This window comes from Rhinatrema bivittatum, chromosome 2 (genome assembly GCF_901001135.1).
Source record: "Rhinatrema bivittatum chromosome 2, aRhiBiv1.1, whole genome shotgun sequence".
Lineage (NCBI taxonomy): Eukaryota > Metazoa > Chordata > Amphibia > Gymnophiona > Rhinatrematidae > Rhinatrema > Rhinatrema bivittatum.
In genome coordinates, this window is record NC_042616.1 from 246,109,550 (window position 1) to 246,128,266 (window position 18,717).

General features: G+C 43.7%; 1 protein-coding gene across 3 annotated transcripts in view; it reads right to left on the reverse strand.

Moving 5' to 3' along the window:
- The window catches only part of NOD1 (nucleotide binding oligomerization domain containing 1), a 103,372-nt gene that overhangs the window by 38,213 nt on the left and 46,442 nt on the right, over window positions 1-18,717 (reverse strand). For all 3 annotated transcript variants that reach the window (XR_003854563.1, XM_029589365.1, XM_029589366.1), the window contains 4 exons: window positions 11,716-11,799; window positions 10,872-10,955; window positions 9,140-9,223; window positions 5,043-5,126 (listed from right to left, as the gene is read on the reverse strand). Coding sequence is in view for 2 of the 3 variants with exons in the window: in XM_029589365.1 (XP_029445225.1) it covers window positions 5,043-5,126; window positions 9,140-9,223; window positions 10,872-10,955; window positions 11,716-11,799 (336 nt within the window). In the remaining variant the exon portion in view is untranslated. The remainder of the gene's footprint in view (window positions 1-5,042; window positions 5,127-9,139; window positions 9,224-10,871; window positions 10,956-11,715; window positions 11,800-18,717) is intronic.

Below are 18,717 nucleotides of genomic sequence, written 5' to 3' on the forward strand. Positions count from 1 at the left end.
TTGGGATGGTGCAGCCTGCCCTGATCTTGCGAGATCAGGTCGGGGGAGGTCCCCAGACTGATCGGTTCTCTGACAGAGAGATCCCGCAGGAGTAGGAACCAGACCTGTCTAGGTCAACGAGGGGCAATGAGAATCATGGTCCCCCATCCTGCCGGAGCTTCAGGAGAGTCTTCATCATCAGAGGAAGCGGAGGATAAACATACAGAAGGCCCTTGCCCCAATGACGGGTAAAGCCGTTCGAGGCTGGCTTTCTATCCCCCTGTAGAGGAAGCAGAAGTGGTTCACCTTGTTGTTGCAGGGGGAGGTGAAGAGGTCTACGTCCTGGATCCCTCAGAGGCAGAAGATGTGATCTGCCACTGCTTGATCCAGGGATCACTTGTGGGGTTGGAACGCTTGACTCAACCAGTCCGCCACCACATTCTCCATCCCAGCCAGGTAAATGGCCCAGAGGAGCATGCCCTTGGACTGAGCCCAGGACCAAATCTGGATAGCCTCCTGACACAGGAGGAATGATCCAGTACCTCTCTGCTTTTGATGTACCACATCGCCACTTGGTGGTCGGTCTATACCAGGACCACCTGGTTGGACAAGCAATCTCGGAATGCCCAGAGCACGTACCTGATCTCCCAAAGCTCCAGGAAGTTGATCTGGCATTGAGCTTCCTAAGCAGACCAAAGACCTTGCGTGCGGAGGCCGACCACATGCGCACCCCAACCCAAGGTGGAAGCATATGTGGTAAGCACAACCTGGGTTGGGGGTGGGGGAGGGGTGCTGAAAGAGAACCCCCTACTCCAGATTGGGCATACTCTCATACCATGACAGGGGAGGTCTGGAGAGATGGCGCGACGCGAATGCGTACATTGAGGTCCTGGGTGGCTTACTGCCACTGAGACGGCAGGGTCCACTGAGCCCTCCGCATATGTAAGCAAGCCAAAGGAGTAACATGGACAGATGCGACCGTGTGACACAGCAAGTGAAGCAGAAGCCTGGCCAACATTTGTCACCCTAGGCGGACTAGACTGGCCTAAGACACCAGAGCAAGCACCCGATCGCAAGGAAGAAAGGCCCAGCCCTCAGCAGTGTCTAGCCTGGCACCGATAAAGTCCAACTGAGGCGATGGGGTGAGATGGGACTTCGGGTAGTTGATGACAAACCCGAGGGACTCCAGCACCTGAATGGTCAAGCATAGGGAGCGAAGCACCCCCTCCTGAGTGGTGGTCTTGATCAGCCAATCATCCAAGTAGGGGGACACGTGCACCCTCAGCCGGAAGAGGTGCTCACCCATTACTACCAGGCATTTGGTGAAGACCCATGGGGTTGAAGCCAGTCTGAAGGGCAACACCCTGTACTAGAAGTGGCTGTCACCCGCAAGGAGCTGTAGATACATCCTGTGACCAGGGAAGATCTTGATGTGGGCGTATGCGTCGTTCAGATCAAGGGAGCAAAGCCCCTCTCCTCTTTGTAGGAGGGGAGTCAGGGTGCCCAGAGAGACCATTTTGAACTTTTCCTTTCTTAGAAACTTGTTCAAGGCTCTCAGGTCCAAAATAGGACGGAGTCCCCCTGTTCTCTTTGGAATCAGGAAATAGCAAGAGTAGAAACCCCGCCCTTACTGCCGCAACGGAATAGGTTTGACTGCTCTGGCCATTTCTGGGGTGGAGAGCTCTGGTCAAAAGTATTTCCTAAAGCGAGGACTGGCCCCACAATGGGCAGGGTGGAGAGTCCGTGGGGACACCCAGGAAGTTCAGCTGATATCTTTGACAAATGATGGACAGGGCCCACACTGGTCTGAGGTGACTTGTGGCCAGCAGTCCAAAAAGAACTGTACCCAACCTCCGACTAGGGGCCCCAACGTCGAGGGTAGGGATGTGCAGAAGGAAAATATTCGTTGCTATTCGGTATTCATTGCGTCGGGACCCAAATCCGTTGCATCTGTTTTCGGGGAAACTTGATTCGTCCATTTTGAATACTGGCAGCCGACGGCCCGAGTGCAGATCGCTCCAGGACCCCCGCTGGACCACTAGGGACTTTTGGCAAGTCTTTGGGGGGGTTAGGAGGGTGGGGGTTTTATTCGTTAATGATACGTTGTATTCATGGGGGTTTGCCATACGTTTCATGGACCCACGAATGCAACGAATAGGGACCTATACATTGCAGATTGCACATTCGTTCAAAACAAATGCACATCCCTAGTTGAGGGTATGGGGGTTTATGCCCCTTTGCAGCCAGTCAAAACCCGTAGCAGGGAGCCGGCTGAGGTCTGGGGGTCCGCTGCTGTCTAGAGCGACCCCTAGAACCCACTCGTGGCATACAGGCACTCAAGGCCAGAGGGTAATATTTCCTTTGGAGATAGAAAGATCTCCTGGCACTCTGATGTAAAGACTTTCTGGTGGAGGACGGTGGGTCTGATGTACTGGCTGAGAGATGCTGGAGGATCTCATGGTGATCCTTCATCTGAGCCACAGCATCCTTTATCTTGTCTCAAAACAGATTCTCGCCAGTACAGGGCAGTTCTGCGAGCTTCTCTTGGACCTGCGGCTGGAGATTCAATGCTCGGAGCCATGCCATTCTCCGGGCGCTGATGCTGAAACTAATGCTGGAGAGAATTTTGTGAACCCATGTAAATAATGATATGGTTTGCTGGAAGAATGATTAAGACCTTAGGATGTTTGAGAATATGATTAAGTTCTTGAAGTAGTATTATTAGAGAAACAGGAAATGTAAAAGTATATTTGATTATTTTTTGTACTGCTTATCTCTGCTGTAGATTCCTGTGATTCATCCTTTTGGTAATTTTTACTATTGTGAATCTGACTACTGGTAACCCAAGAAGAAGAAAAGGGTTGGGTTTTTAATACTTCCATCCAGGGTGTAGGCTTGAAGTGTGAGAGTCTGCCAGGTAAAAGAAGAGAAGCGTGAGGGATTGTTTCAATAGGGGTTTGGGTACTTGCCAGGTTCTTGTGGCCTGGATTGGCCACTGTTGGAAACAGGATGCTGGGCTTGATGGACCCTTGGTCTGACCCAGCATGGCATGTTCTTATGTTCTTAGGGGTGCGGGTAGATGGTCACAGAGGGGAAAAAGAGGAGTTTGTACATTTCCCTATCCAGCATAAGAGAATACGGTTTTTTGTCTCTAGCCCAGGTCCATTTTACTATCTGCTTGAGCATTTTTGTGATTTTTTTTTTTTTTAAATCCACAGAAACTGGTTGTCAGGAATTAGCATGGGATTACTCAATTTTTGCTTCCTTCTTCTCCCCTTCTCTTTCCCAAAGTTCATTTCAAATCATCTACTTTCCTGGTCCTCTTCCTCCATTTGCAAGCACATGTGTAGAATGGTAATGTTAAAGTGCCTTACCCTACCTGATTTACTTTTTCATCTGGCCCTTCCTAACCTTAACACCTACCCCTAATATTCAATTTTCTTCTACCCATGGGTAAAAGTTCCCTTCTCAAAGTTCTTTTATTCCCATTAATTCCCCTAACACCTCCACTTTTTCCAAAGTGCACCATCACTTTCTCCTTCCAAAGTTTCAGCGCCTTTTTGTTTCCCCATACACAGTTTCCTCTCCCAATCCTTTGACTATCTCCCTTCTGCCATATTTATTTCCCTAAATATCAAATCCCACAGATCATCTATCAGACCATCACTCACTCTCCTCCTCTATGCCCCGATCCTTCTTTATGTTCTTAACGCTCACATCTCATCAGCAGCGAGAGACCATGCCAGCACTTACACAGATACCACAAAGTACCATGCAAAGCAAGAGAAGACCTGCAGCGCCTTTGATGCCCTGGTCTAAACTTTCAGAACCTGAATATAATTATGGTTTTGGCCCCCCTACTCCTATGGTCTTCCGGCTCAGTCAGAACTGGGTGCTACGAGCCTTCATTGCAGTGATGACTCTTGGCCAGGAGCCACTGACTGTGACTCCCTCTGAAATCCAATATTCATGCATCCAGTTAGGAAAGGTCACTACCGAGTGATAGCTGAGACTCCCTCCCTCTCTCAAGGGGCTGCGAGTGCTGCCCTCTGTTACATCTCCAGGAAGCAGAAGTCAGGACTGGAAACTGAACCTAAGCCTTCTAATCATCAGCAATCAGCGCCGAGCCATTGGGGGCCAACTCCTCATTATTTTTAAATTTAGCATTCGAACGGTTTTCTGGTATTCTCCCCCCCCCCCCCCCCGAATGAACTACGTATAAATACAGTGGCACCAGAAAATGTACTGAAAAACCCCTCAAAACATATCTTAATATAATCCTTTGAGGAAAAATGTGTACTCTTCTAAACAATGTGCCCACTTTTCAAAAAAAGAAAGGGAAAAACCTCCCACAAAATTAATCCGCATGTGATTGCTTGCTGTGTGGCACCCAATGCACCAAATCTTAACTCCAGGCTGCTTTCCTGAAAGTGTCCTCCAACACGGTCTTCATGCATCATTTTGTGTGGGGTGGAGAAGCAGAAGGAATAATTCACATTACCCAGAACCCCCAACGTGCTCTAATGTTGAAGAACTGCCCATGGGGGAGGCAGGGGAGGGCATTTCTAAAACAGCCTGCAGGGCTTGCAAGCTAATTTCCCCAAGGCAAACACTGTCGGGTGGTTTTTCCCCTTTGCAAGTTTGGGGCGGTGGAGGAAATGCAGGCACTTTTCGCCCATGTGCTTCCCTCCCCCAATCTAATCCTATCCTTTTAATCTTACAGCGTGCAAACTCTTATTCCTACTGCGGAAGGGGGCAGGGGTGCATTTCAAACTGCATGTTTACCTGCATAAAACATCTGACAGTCTGCCTCCCCATTTGACCGTTGATATTCTGAGCATCATAAGTGGCGGCCTGACGCAGCATATTTAATCACACAAGATCTACATTTACCCACATAGCTTTCTCTCATGTTGGTTTCACCCAAACTTTAGCTTTTTGATAACAAGTTGAACTGAAAGACAGGGGAAAAAAAATTGCCTTCATAGAAGCAGTTAACATTTTTTTTGAAGAAAATCAGAAGAAAATGAGGGTATGCCCCCCCCCCCCCAAATTCCCCTTACCTTAAATGTGATAAGCTGGGGTGGTTTCTCAGGGCATCTGCAAAGACTTTTGCTCCTTCATCTCCAATCTTGTTACCCCACATCCTGAAAAACACAAAATAAAGAGGCAAATGGGAGCCGAGCTTGCTTCATACAGTACCTGACACTGTTAAACAACTGGCAGAGGTCTTAACATAAAACGATTAAGGTCTCCTTTGTGCGGACGCTGCAAACATTAAAACTGCTTTTTTTTTTTTTTTTTTTTTAAATCAGCAAAAAACTAGACTAAGAAGTCTGATGTTAGCACTAAGTGGTTGGCCGACCCTTCAAATGAGCTGCAGAATAAACTGGGGACACTGGAGCTCAAGTCAGACTTAAATTTTTGTTTCTCTGTCTTTATTTCTCTCTTTAAAAAAAGAAAAAAAATCAGAATACAATCTTCATAAACCTCACTGGACTATTATTTTCTCTGCGTCACGCACCATTTTCCTCTACTAAGAAGCTCTTCCCAGACGGCAAATGGTCTGCTGGCACAACACAGCTCCCTCACTGGACAAGGGCTAGAAAGGGGAAGGTCTTCACCTACCGAGCTGGACCTAGGGGGGGAGACAAGGAGGTGGCTGCCCTGGGTGTCACGTCCAAGGGGGCGTCATGTGCAAGGCTGCTTTACTGATGGGCATGAGCACACAAGACTAACCAGATGACTCTGCTGGCCAGTGCCCCAAATCTCAGGCATCAAAGATCATCTCTCTGCTTCCTTCTCGAGACCCTCCCCTCCCAGGCAGCATGCAAGGAACTGGATGGGAGCAGATGTGAGACAGAGCACAGTGCAAAGCAAAGAACTCTCTCTAATGTAGCCCCTTCTCCTCTCCTACTAATCTACAGGGAACAGAAAGTGTGTACTGGGGGGGGGGGGGGGGCGGAGAGACTGGAGAGGGTAGCAGAACAAATACACCTTCAGTTTTTAGCATATTTCTGTTTCTAATTTGTGATCCCTTATTCTGTATATGATGAGAGTCTGGCTGTGTTCTCTATGTATGATGGAGGGGAAGTATTCTGCTAGTGTGCGTATAGGTTCTGCGCAAGGATCTGTAGTATCCTGCTTGTTCTGTTTTCCTATTAGAAGGTGACTTTAGGCCCAGGTCGAATATTTGCAGGGTTGCATTTTCATGCAGGGTTGTTGCTGTTTGAGATCTGGGAATTAATACTGTGTTGGTCTGGCGGGTTTGCTATACAGGTTCTGAGTGCCTTTTTGCAGGGTTTTGTGTTATTTCACAAAGTGCCTGGTAATCGAGGGACTTTGTGTCATTGTAAGTGTCAGTGTGATTTGAATGTTTTTTTTCTATGGTGAGTAGTAAAGGGAAAAAATTCCAGTTCAGCCTGGCCAGCCATTTCAGAGATTACCTCCAACCAATGTAGTATGAATACCTTTTTAATCGTTAAATTTAGATATTTCTTGGGATTTATTTTTTTTTTGCAGTCTATTTCCAAAAATCAGAACACACATTCATCAGACACTGTGACATGATCTCTGAAACATATTTTGCAAATCAAAGCTTAACATTTAAAGTTTGATCTCCAATTATGTAATTCTACAGGCTTGGTCTGGGAAGGGGTTGAGGTGGGGACATGATGACAGCTGAGTTTAATTATAAAAACTCAAGGGGACCCTATGAGTCTGAAAATTAATTGAGGGGGGTTGTGCAAAGCTGAAGGACCTAGGGAAGTGGTTCCCAAATCTTTTCTGGAGGCTCCCCAGCCAGCCACGTTTTCAGGATAGTGCAGTGAATCAGCTTGAGCAGGAGAAAGGTAGGGGCTGCCTCACGGCTCTCTGGCCCTGTGTTGATTTTAAGTTTTTCAGCTATTGCTGCTGCCACTACAGAAAGATCTACAGCATTACAGTCCAAGCTTCCTAGGAGGGAGGAGAGACAAAAAGAGGGAGGGGGTAAAGAGGGGAGACAAAGAAGGGGGGGAGAGGAGGCTGCTGCTGCTGGGCAGAGTGGTGGAGAGGGACTCCTGCTGCTGGGCAGAGAGTGGGTGTATGCAAGACAAGTTGTGAGTGGGAGGGGGGGATTAAGAGGAAAACCTAGGGCAAGTTGTAGGGGAGGGGTACAGGGCAAGGAGTGGGGGAGAAATAGGATTCAGAAAACAGAGTGGAGGGGGGGAGAGGGGGATGGGAGAGGGGGATGGGAGAGAAAGAGGGGAATGCTGGGTAGGAGGAGAGAGAGAGAGAGAGAGTGCGGTGCTTTGCTGAAGCTGCCATCACTATAAAGACAGCTGTGCATTTGGTGCTAAAGGAGGAAGAGCTGTGTCAGAGCAGACAGGGGATGGGAGTGAGGAGTATAATTCTGTGTTATCTGCCACGGGAGCAGAAAAAGCTGGTCCCGGCTCTGCTCGCCTACAGCAAATCCAACAGCGCTGCTCTTCTGCCAGCAGAGATAACGCACAGAAATGGCATTTGCATTCCCCTCTGTGATGTGCCAGAGCCCTACTGGCCCCATCAGAGATCAGACTTGACCTCAAGCGTCCTGCACCGCAGCATGCATTGCTACAACTCAGCTATGGAGACCAGCCCCTTTCAATGCTTCCAGGCTGGCATTGGTTACTTAGGGGCTACTGTAATAAAGTGTGCAGGGCTTAGCGCACTGCTTTACTTTGGCTTTAGAGAATAGTTTTTGTACGCTAAAATTACTTTCCATGTAATAAGGATTTTAGCGCATAAAATATGTGCTAAAATGGGAAGTAAAAAAAAAAAGTGAGCTAAATTTAGCACACTTCCCATATAAATGCATGCTAATGACCTGCAAACAAAACGCAGTGTGCATTAAAAATTAGATCACATTTTATTTTCCATTTTAGTGCTGATTTGTTAATCTCACCACCTAATATGAATGAACTACAGCTTTAATGTCAATGTACTTCAATGGGAAGTATGAAAAAGTAAAACATAAAAATAAAAAAAATAAACCAACTTAGCCATGATTGTAAAGTAAAAGAGTAAGCTAAAATGATAGTTAGCTTTTTACTACCACTTTAACTTCACAGTTAAAGAGGAGAATTAAGTTTAATTCACACCTCTAACCAATGAATTACAAACAAATTAGAGGGTTTCTGGTTCTGGGAGATCCAAGGGAGTCCAGGTGCCAGGATCCCAGATTTGAGTTCCCCAGACCAAAGGACCTCTAATATTTTTGGAATTCACTGGTTAAAGGTGTAAATTAAACTTAACTCCCATCTCTAACTACTCAAATTAAAATGGCAGCAAAGTAAAAAGTTAACTTCCAATTTACTTTAATATTTATAGTCGTTAGATGGTTTTTAACTACTGGGTACAGTGTATATCATCATCTTTTATTGGAAGTAAATAATTTTATCATGAGTTAAAAAACAAAAACAAAAAACAACAACAAAAAAAAAAACAATGCTAAAATCTTCGAAGTGAATATTTAAACTGCAGATAGCCAGATAAATAGAACTTATCTGGCTATCTAGCACCCATTGAATATCTGGTTATACTCAGCGGCTGTTAGACAGCTGGATAAGTCACTTATATGGCTACATAGTTGAGATGTGCGTAGGCAATGGGCAGATTGGAGCAGCGCTACTTAGCTTGCTCAATAGCAGGTCAGCAGCATAGCTGTGCTGCTGAATATCCCATCTAACGGGCCGATTCAATAAAGTCTGCGGGAGAGCAGGCGAACACCCGCTCTCCCGGCGCGCGCACAGGCCACTTTATTCATAGTTATAAATGAGGCCTGGCGGTAGAAACAGGCAAAAGGAGGCGCTAGGGACACTAGCGTGTCCCTAGCGCATGGTTGCACATTTTGTTTTCTGAATCACATGGGAATACCTAATAGGGCTATCAACATGCATTTGCATGTTGAGGGCGCTATTAGGTTCGGCGGGTTGGACACGCGTTTTCGGCCCCTTTCTGAATAAGGGGTAAGGGAAAACGTACGTCCAATGTACTGTATCGGCCCGTAAGTTAGCCGGATATGGCTATCTGGCTAACTTAGATAAACAGGTAGGGTCTCGCTCTGTAAATTTTTTTACTGCACAGTTATCACATTGGCTTCACAATTGCAATACAGTGGGCTGTTTTGGAAGATCTGACTTACCCCACATCGAAAATAGTTCTGCTCTTCTGAATAGCCAGTGCTAGGCTCTTCCCTCCCACCGTTGTTATCCTGTTACATCCGATTCTGCACAGAAAATCATTCACAGTAACAATGGACCATTTTTCAAAGATGCGGTGATAATGTTCAAAAGGAGGTGACCAAATCTATTTTTTTTTTCTTCTGAGAATTAGCGGCATGCATTTGGGTGAATAATTTGAAGATTATACCTGGTACGCTAAACAATTTGATAAGGTATCACTCTCTATATTTTAAAGCAGAACTACTGATACAAATGTTTATGACTTCAAAAGAAATAAAAAAAAAATCACTGACTGACAGGAAAGAAGGATGAAAGGACAACATTTTCAAATATTCAAAAGGATCTCAAACTTTAAACGTATCTCAACTCAGCATTCCATTTCATGATTTTCAGGGATGGGTGGATGAAGGATGATTGCTAGGATTGCCTAGGCTAATATGATTATTTAGAAGAAACTTAAGCCCGGATTTTACAAGCCCGGCGCATTTAAATGTCAGTGTTTAGTGCGCGGCCAGGCCTTATGCACGTCGTGTTGCATTTTCTAAAGGGCTTGGTCACGTGCATAAATACTGATACGCGCACAAGCGCCGGGCCCTGAAATAGTGGCGGGACGGAGGCTTTTAGCCGCTGTCCTGGAGGAAGTGCGCGCCGGTAGTTGGCTGGCACATGTAACTTACTTCCTGTTCCGGACTGGGAGGGAACTGGGGAAGGTGCGATTGCGCCGCCGCTCGTCATTTGCAAAAATTCACCACCCCGCACGTGCGCGCGCAGATTGTAAAATCCGGCGCATACGTGCGCACGGCCACCAGATTTTATAACATGCGTGATCCTTGTGTGGAAGATGGGAATACTTTCATCTCTACAATTGATTAAAATCCCCCTGATAAATGTCCTGAAAACTTGGTGTGGATTGGACGAAAAACTAAAAAAAAAGTTATTAGCTTGTGTATTTGGTGTGTGCATGCATTTGTGGAATATGTGGAACCCTGCAGAGATACCACCCTCATGATCCTCTTGCACCCCCTGACGTGGAAACAATTTCGGTGTGGGTCAGTTGCAGAACAGATGCACAAGAAAAAAGTTGAGGGAAGACCACTGTGCCTGTGTATTCATGGGGTATGTGGATCCAGAAAACAACACTCATGTCAGAGCAATGTTGGAAACTGCCAGAACCGCAGCATACCACGATGCGAGTGCAGAAAGTAGTTTCTAAAGATATCTCGAGGGGGGGGGGGGGGGGGGAACCATTGATTACACAGATTGCATAACTGGGGAGGGGAGCGAAGCAGGACTTTTTTTTTTTTTTTTTTTTTTAATACAGATGCCACTTCTTTTGAATACAGCCAGTTAAGAGATTTAAGTTATCCGACCACAGGAGGCTGGATAACTTTACGTCCGCTCTAAGGCAGGACTAACTTTATCCAGCTAATTTAGCTGGATAAAGCTGAAAATTGGCTGTTGGCCGGGTAACTTAAGCTCCTCCCAGGAATGCCTCTTTTTTTTATCCAACTATAATTTATTCAGATATCAACTTATCCAGCTAAAATGTAGCTGCATATTCACCCCAAATATTCCAAGTCAAGAGATGGCATTTAGCTGGAGAACTCACAAGTTATCCAACTAAATGCCTTTGAATATTGGCCCCAAATGATGTGAGGGTAAAAAAAACACAAATAAGTTAACATTACTTACTTAAGATGTGTGAGGCTCGAGCAGTCTTCAATGATACTAGCGACATATTTGGCTCCCTCATCCGTAATTTGGTTTCTGTATAAGCTTAGTGAGAAATCATCCAGTTGTAAATGGCTCTCATATATATGTAATATATTACCACACATGTATAATACAGAAGCAATTAAATGCAATCTTACATCAGTTTTTGAGAGGAGGATCAACAAAATGCATACAGATATAAGGTAAAAGGTTCTCGATTATAATACGATTTCTAAAAACAACTTCTCTTCACTAAACTCCCAAAACTTCAATTTCCTTCCATGATGGCAAAAACATTTGGCCTATAACTATGTAAAGAAAGGATACAAAAAATAAGGTTTCCAGCAGATCACTTGAAAGCTCCAGCATGCCTAACCATGTTGCATGTGTCGGACAGTGAGGAGTAAGAACAACATATACAGCTGCTGCTGCCAAAGTGCAATCTATACAGCTTATGATCCCTTCTAAATATTCCACCTGCAAACCTTTGTTTCCAAAATGAGACTAGAAACATACGCAAACAGATGCAATTATACAAAATTTGCTAACTAGGGAAATCCCTAGTATGCTAGAACAAAGCTGTATAATAGAGAAGTTAGCTGCAGGTTTTAACTGACTTCACTGATTGCAAATTGCTAATGAATGAAAAATAAGAAAAAAACAAAACCATGTCTGAAACAGAGTACTACTTTGATATAAATGAAGACGTTGCCTCAAAATAATTTTCAGCATTTTGCTTTATTTATGATTAAAAAAAATACATTAGTTAAGAGTCTAAAACTGTGTAATTTATAACTATGAATAAACAAAAGTTTCAACATACCCCAGATTGGTTATGATTTTGTATTTTTTTAGTTCTTCAGATAGTACTTTTACCCCATGGTCTGTGATCTGATTAACACTAAGCCTGGAATGGAATAAAAGAACAAAAGATAGAGATTGCTCAGAACATACAGTACCTTCAACTTGGCTTAATGTAAGCTTCCCTTCCATCTCCTGCTATTCCTATTCCACACCTCTAGAGCAGGAAGATGAACTATGATGAAGACAGGCAACACTGAGTATAGACTGCCAAAATTGGCAGCCAGAGAAAAAAAATGGCATAACTGAATCAGTGGGCGTAACAGATAAGAACATGAGAAGTTGCCATATTGGGTCAGACTGAGGGTCCATCAAGCCCAGCATCCTGTTTCCAACAGCAGCCAATCCAGGTTATTGCAAGTACCTGGCAAGTACCCACAGATTAAGTAGATCCTATGCTACAAATGCCAGTAATACCAATGGCAACTCACTAAGTCAATTTAGTTGATAGCAGTTAATGGACTTCTCCAGGAACTTTCCAAACCTTTTTTAAACCCAGCTACACTAAGTGTACTAACCACATCCTCTGGCAACAAATTCCAGAGCTTAATTGTGTGTTGAGTGAAAAATAATTTTCTCCGATTTGTTTTAAATGTGCTCCTTGCTAACATCATAGTGTGTCCCCTAGTCCTATTTGAAAGAGAAAATAACTGATTCACATTTACAGGTTCTAGTCCTTATGATTTTATAGTCCTCTATCATATCCCCCCTCAGCCGTCTCTTCTCCAAGTTGAACAGCCCTAATCTCTTTAGCCTTTCCTCATTGGGGAGCTGTTCCATCCCCTTTATCATTTTGGTTGCCCTTCTCTGTACCTTCTTCATAGCAATTATATCTTTTTTTGAGATGCGGTGACCAAGAATTGCCCACAACTCAAGATGCAGTCTCACCATGGAGCGATACAGAGGTATTATGACATTTTCCATTTTATTCACCATTCCCTTTCTAATAATTCCCAACATTCTGTTTGCTTTTTTGACTGCTGTAGCACACTGAATCGACGATTTCAATGTGTTATCCACTATGATGCCTAGATCTCCTTCTTGGTTTGTAGCACCTAATATGGAACCTAATATCATGTAACAGCATGGGTTATTTTTCCCTATATGCATAACCTCGTACTTGTCCATATTAAATTTCATCTGCCTTCCTGTCGATTTATTAATCTTTAAGATTAAGCTGTTGGCCAAAATGTTAGTGGACAGACTGCCAATCCTTCTCCCCCTTTTAATCCCTCCTGAATAGGTTGGTTTTATAAAAGGGTGATATGCAGGGACTAGTGTGTATAAAGTGTTGGCTTCCATGGCCCATGCTGTACAATTTGACCTGAAGTCTTTGTTTATCAGTTTTGATGCTGAAAAAGTCTTTGACCGGGTAATTTGGGATTTTGTATTTGCTGTATTTGAAAAATATGGGATTCAAGGAAACTTTCCGGAATACATTCATATTTTGTATTGGAATACTAGAGCGCGCATTTTGGTTAATGGCTCCCTCTTAGCTGCCTTTCCGTTACAACGGGGCACACAACAGGGCTACTCACTTTCTCAGCTTTTTTTTTTTTTTGTCCTTAGACCCTCTGATACGTGATATACTCCTACACGATGAAATTCCGGGGGTCACAATTAGGAACCATGCTTTTAAAATTGCAGCCTTTGCTGATGATCTGCTGGTCTATCTCACAAATCCTCAATCCCCTCTCTCAACCTTGCTGCACGCTATTTCACACTATGGTAGTATCACTGGTTTGGCACTTAACTTAGATAAATCGGAGGCCATGGCTATTGGTCATTGGAGTAGGATTGATTGGACGGGCCCCTTTCCTCTAAAATGGGCAGATCATAAGTTAAAATATTTCAGGTACTTGGATTCCGGCGGATCTTTCCTCCCTACATGTTAGTAATATTATTCCTTTATTGAATACCACTACGGCTACTTTGAGGAAATGGATGCCATTAAATCTATCCCTGCTAGGTCGCATCCGGTTGTACAAAATGACCCTTTTTCCTAAATGGCTTTACACTTTTAAGTATTCTCCCGTTACTTCTTTCTAAGCAAGACATTAATAGACTACATGGGGAGTTCAGATAGTGCATGTGAAGGGGGAAGAAACCTAGGATCCCCTTGACACAATTGATGGCCCCTAGCAAACAAGGTGGGATGGGTCTCCCAGAAATTCCCTTTTATAATTATAGCAAACATCTTCGTCATATCGGAGATTGGCTTTTCCCTCACAACCCCGTTTTATACTTCATGCCTCTAGATCACAACTCTCTCCCTATTTGAAAACACATGTCCTTATATCACCCGCTCGAAAAGTGTGGCGCAGGATTATTTCTAAGATGGGTCTCATGCCTACGGTTTTTCCCTTCTTACCTGTATTGGTAATTTGGCCTTTTCACCAGGGTTGGACAATAGGGTTTTTTCCATTTGGGTGTGGGGAGGGGTTTTCTTATTGACTCATATTCTTTATTATTATTAACGTTTTATTGGATTTTGATAACATTACAACGCTTTTACAGCCAAAATGTAATAAACTAGTTACATAAGAAAGCATTTAGCATCCACCCCTGCCCACCCCCCTCCTACCCGTTTTCTACTACATTTTAAATGATACAAGAAACTATAAGCTTCCAGCTTGTGTGAGCATACAATATGCGACATTAAGTAAGAAATACATTTTAGATCTAACAACTTGTAGGCTTTGGTGGTCCGAATGCATAAGTGACATTCATTATAAGGCTTGATTCAGAAAAGTGAGCAGAAAAAGTATTATTGACGATGAGGGGCGCTTGTTGGACTGTGACTCTTTAAGACGTAAATTTCCGGATCTTACTATTCCTATGTTTAGTTGTTTACAATTACACTGTATAAGATCCTTGTACGCAAATGCCCTTGCAGCTAAGGGATGGGAGCTGTTCCAAGACTGGTTTGATATAGAGGATCTGTCTAGACATTCGGTATCAATTTTTCAGAAATCTTTGAAACTCTCATTTGGAGTCATTTCCTTAGAAACTCTATGGTCTAAATAGAACCAAGACTCTCTCACCTCGATCCCTTTAACTGATTTTCAGGCTTGCTTTCTACGTATCCCTGGTCTCACACAAAATGCGCAATTATAACAGATGCAATTGAAATTGTTGTCTAGAGCATATGTTTCTCAAAGACAAGCTTTTCTTATGGGACTGACTGACTGATTTATGTACTAAATGAGTGATCAAAGAGAGAACCTTAGGGCACTCCTTCTGGTTCTCTCCTAATGTTCAGGTCTTTTGGAAGCAGGATTTTATCTATATGGAAAAAATTGTGTGATTATAATTGTCTTTTTCTGTACAACTTACTGTTTTGGGGCTTTTTCCTCTGGCTAGAGTTTATACTGAAGAGCAACGGCTGTGGATTTCAAAGGTTTTGTTGGTTGCCCGCAACACCATCTTGCATTATTGGAGGCAGGAAGTGGACCCTTATTTTAACTTTTAAAGAAATACTATTCATAGTCTGTTAACCATAGTCATCTTATCAAGAAGCGGAAAATTCTATCCCTTATTTGGATTCATTACCTATCTGGGCTGAGTTTATTATTGAATACTTATTGATGGAACTTTGTTGAATAAAGGACTCATCTGTGGTTGGTGGGGAGGATGGGGGGACAGGGGTTTTTATGTCCAATGTTCTTTTAAGTGTTCCAGCTTTTCTTTGTATGTTATGCTCCTGTTGGGATCAGAGTCCAATCCTACAGATTGCAATTTTGATTCTTTACAATACGTGTAAATGGATTTTTGTGGATGTTATTCTCATTTTGTTGATATTACTAATAAAAAAAAGATTTAAACATAAATTTCATCTGCCATTTGAATGCCCAATATTCCAGTCTTGCAAGGCCCTCCTGTAATTTATCACAATCTGCATGTGATTTAACTAATTTGGATAATTTTGTGTCATCTGCATATTTGATCACCTCACTCATAACCCTTTCAAGATCATTTATAAATATACTAGCCGTTAAGCCCGTAACAACAGGCTACATTAAAAAAAATGTTTCTGTCCATTTCCTTCCCCCCTCCCCTCATTCTCCTCCCTCCTCCTCATTCTCTCCCCCCCACCTCTAGTCTCCCTCCCTCTCTCTTCCCCCTCCATCACCCCCTCCTCCCCTCCTTCCCTCAGTCACTCCCTCCCCCCTTCCCCCAGTCACTCCCCCCTCAGTCCTCCCCCTCTCTCAGCTCATTCACACCCCTTCGGGATGGCACAAAATGAAGATCTCCGGGGGAGGTCCCTCCTCCCTCCCTCGCGCACGCTGCCACTACCGCTCCTTGCCGCCGTCGCCATGTTTTCAAAGAGCTGACGTTCTGCTCTGACCGACGTGTTCGCCTGCACATGCGCAGTAGAGCTGCTCTCTACTGCGCATTTGCGGCATGTCGGTCAAGCCTCATTTATCTAATAGATTGAAAAGTACAGATCTCTGAGACATTCCACTGTTTACCTTTTTCCATTGAGAAAACAGACCTTTTAATCCTACTCTCTGTTTCCTGTCTTTTAACCAGTTTGTAATCCACGAAAGGACATCACCTCCTATCCCATGACTTTTTACTTTTCTTAGAAGCCTCTCACGAAGAACTTTGTTAAAAACCTTCTGAAAACCCAAATACACTATATCTACCAGTTCACTTTTAGCCACTTGTTTGTTTATTAACCCCTTCAAGTAAATCCATGTTGGCTGTGTCCCATTAAACCATGTCTTTCTATATGCTCTGTGATTTTGATCACATCTACTTTGGCAGTGCACTGGAAAACTTCAAATGAAATTTTGTTTTAAATGCTATGTTTTATTGCTATGTTTTAAAGTGAAGATGAGTGTTTTGTTGGCATCTGCACTGGACAATTATTTGGAAGCTGTGGAATACAAGAACATGTAAGCAAGTAAATAAATAAAAGTTGCAGGCTGGTCCTGGTTCTGCCACGTAGGAAATCTGGGCTTGGCCCCAGTGGCAGTTTCTAAGGACCCAGCCTACCCAGCTAACCCTGGCCCCACTTTGCTACATCCCGGCTCTGTCTCTCTAGTACTTCAGCTCCCATGTGCCAGGTACCTGAGAAGACCCAAGGAAGAAAGATTCCCGTTCCGAGCGCTGACCTGTTTGAGAGTCCAGCAGATTACTGCTGAAAGTGACAGATTTAGTTTTGTGCTTCTGGACTGTGTTTTACTGTCTGCCATCAACACCAGCAAAAAACTTTTATTTTTGAAGAGCAGTTTTGGTGTTTTTTTGTGCTTGGATTAGGATAATGAGAAGAGCCTTGGTGGCGGGCGGAGAAGGGGGGAATCCTAAGGGTCTTGCAAGAGAGAATGTTTTCTCTCCTGTATGGGAACCTCAGGAAGTCGCAGAACCTGACTGTCCCAGTGAACCCCTGTGGCCAAACCAGGATGGGGACAGGGGCCACACTAAGTGTTAGGCTACTAAATTTAAGTGAACTTTCAGCTGAAAATTTAAGGACACCCTCCCTTCCCCCCCAAGTTTGAAAATATGCACCTAACAAAAAGTTTCCAAATTTAGGAACTTAAGAGGTCTATATTCTAAGGGTCTCCCCGCTGTCCAACTAAATTTTGTTTGGTAACTCATTACTTGCATAAAATTTAGTGGGATAAAAAGAGGTGGGCCTGGAAACAGTCCTGGGGGGGACATTTCAGCCAGCGAGCTCTGATATTCAGCACTATCCAGGTAAAATTAACCGAGTAAGTCTGGCCAGAAAAACACCGGTCATAAAATTACCGGGATAACTTTATCCAGGTACATTCAGCGCAACTCTCCCACTCACCAGCCTGCTGAACATCGACCTCCTCAGTCTTTTTTCTTTTTCTGTTTTGGTTTTTTTTTTGAGTATCAGTCTTATGGTACTTAGGGTTTGGACCCTTGTCATAAGTGACAGTGAGCAGAGGTGGTGCAGGATCTCACTTGGCTACAAACTCAAAAGTGGAAGAAAGGTAAGTATCCTAATTCAGTCCACATTGAGGCTTTAATCAGAGGTTTTTGTTTAGGCTTTAGAAGGCGAAGAATCTTTTGTACTGTGTTTTTTCTGGGGTAGGTGGTGAGGAAACAAGTGTCTTTGCATTTTCTTGCTGTGTGAATCAATTTTTTAGGTAGGAGGGGCTAGAAAATATGCAGCTATTCTCTCTATGTAGCAGCAGTTGCTAATAACTCAATTGTCACTTATTTTAGTATTTTATTAAGGTAATCTGACGTGATTATAATGGTGAAATAATGCATCATCCTAAAATACCATGCATAATTTCACCATTATAATTTATTGTAACGCACATTGCATACAAGTGACCTATAAAAAGGCGTGACCCAACTGAAGTTAGGTTAGATCCTGTGTACTGCCTTATAGGAGATACAGGTTTGGTTAACAAGCCCAGTTTGATGGCTGAGGCTATTGTGGAGAGAGTCTCAGCCGTTATATCTAGTGGCCAGACTCAGGGTGCATGCCCACCAGGATCTTGAGAGAGTCAGTTTGTAGCACAGGCCTGTTGCTGTGATGGATGGGATACAAGCTTAGGATGGGTAGCATTTAAGGGGAGAAATCCCTCCCCATAGCTGTGATTGAAGACTCATGGTGCTGCAGCCCCAGTAAAGGTTGATTCTGATTGAGCTGGAAACCCAACAGAAGCAGAATAAAAAAAAAAAATCGCAGGGTCCTTAAAATAAATGCAATTTAAAAAGAGTATATTCCTTAATCTTTAATGGGGGGGGGGGGGGGGGGAAGCAGGTAACCCTAAAAAAACAGGTCACAAGCCAAAACTAAAAAAGTCCCGATCACTCATTTCACATTAGTTTTCACAATGGTTCCTGAGCTATTGCGATTCCACTATTGGAATATGTGTGTCATCCTGTTAACAAGCCCCAACATTACATACACAGAACCCAAATCACGGCACCACAGGAGGCACCAAACAATTTCCCAGGCATCACCTTTAGAGTT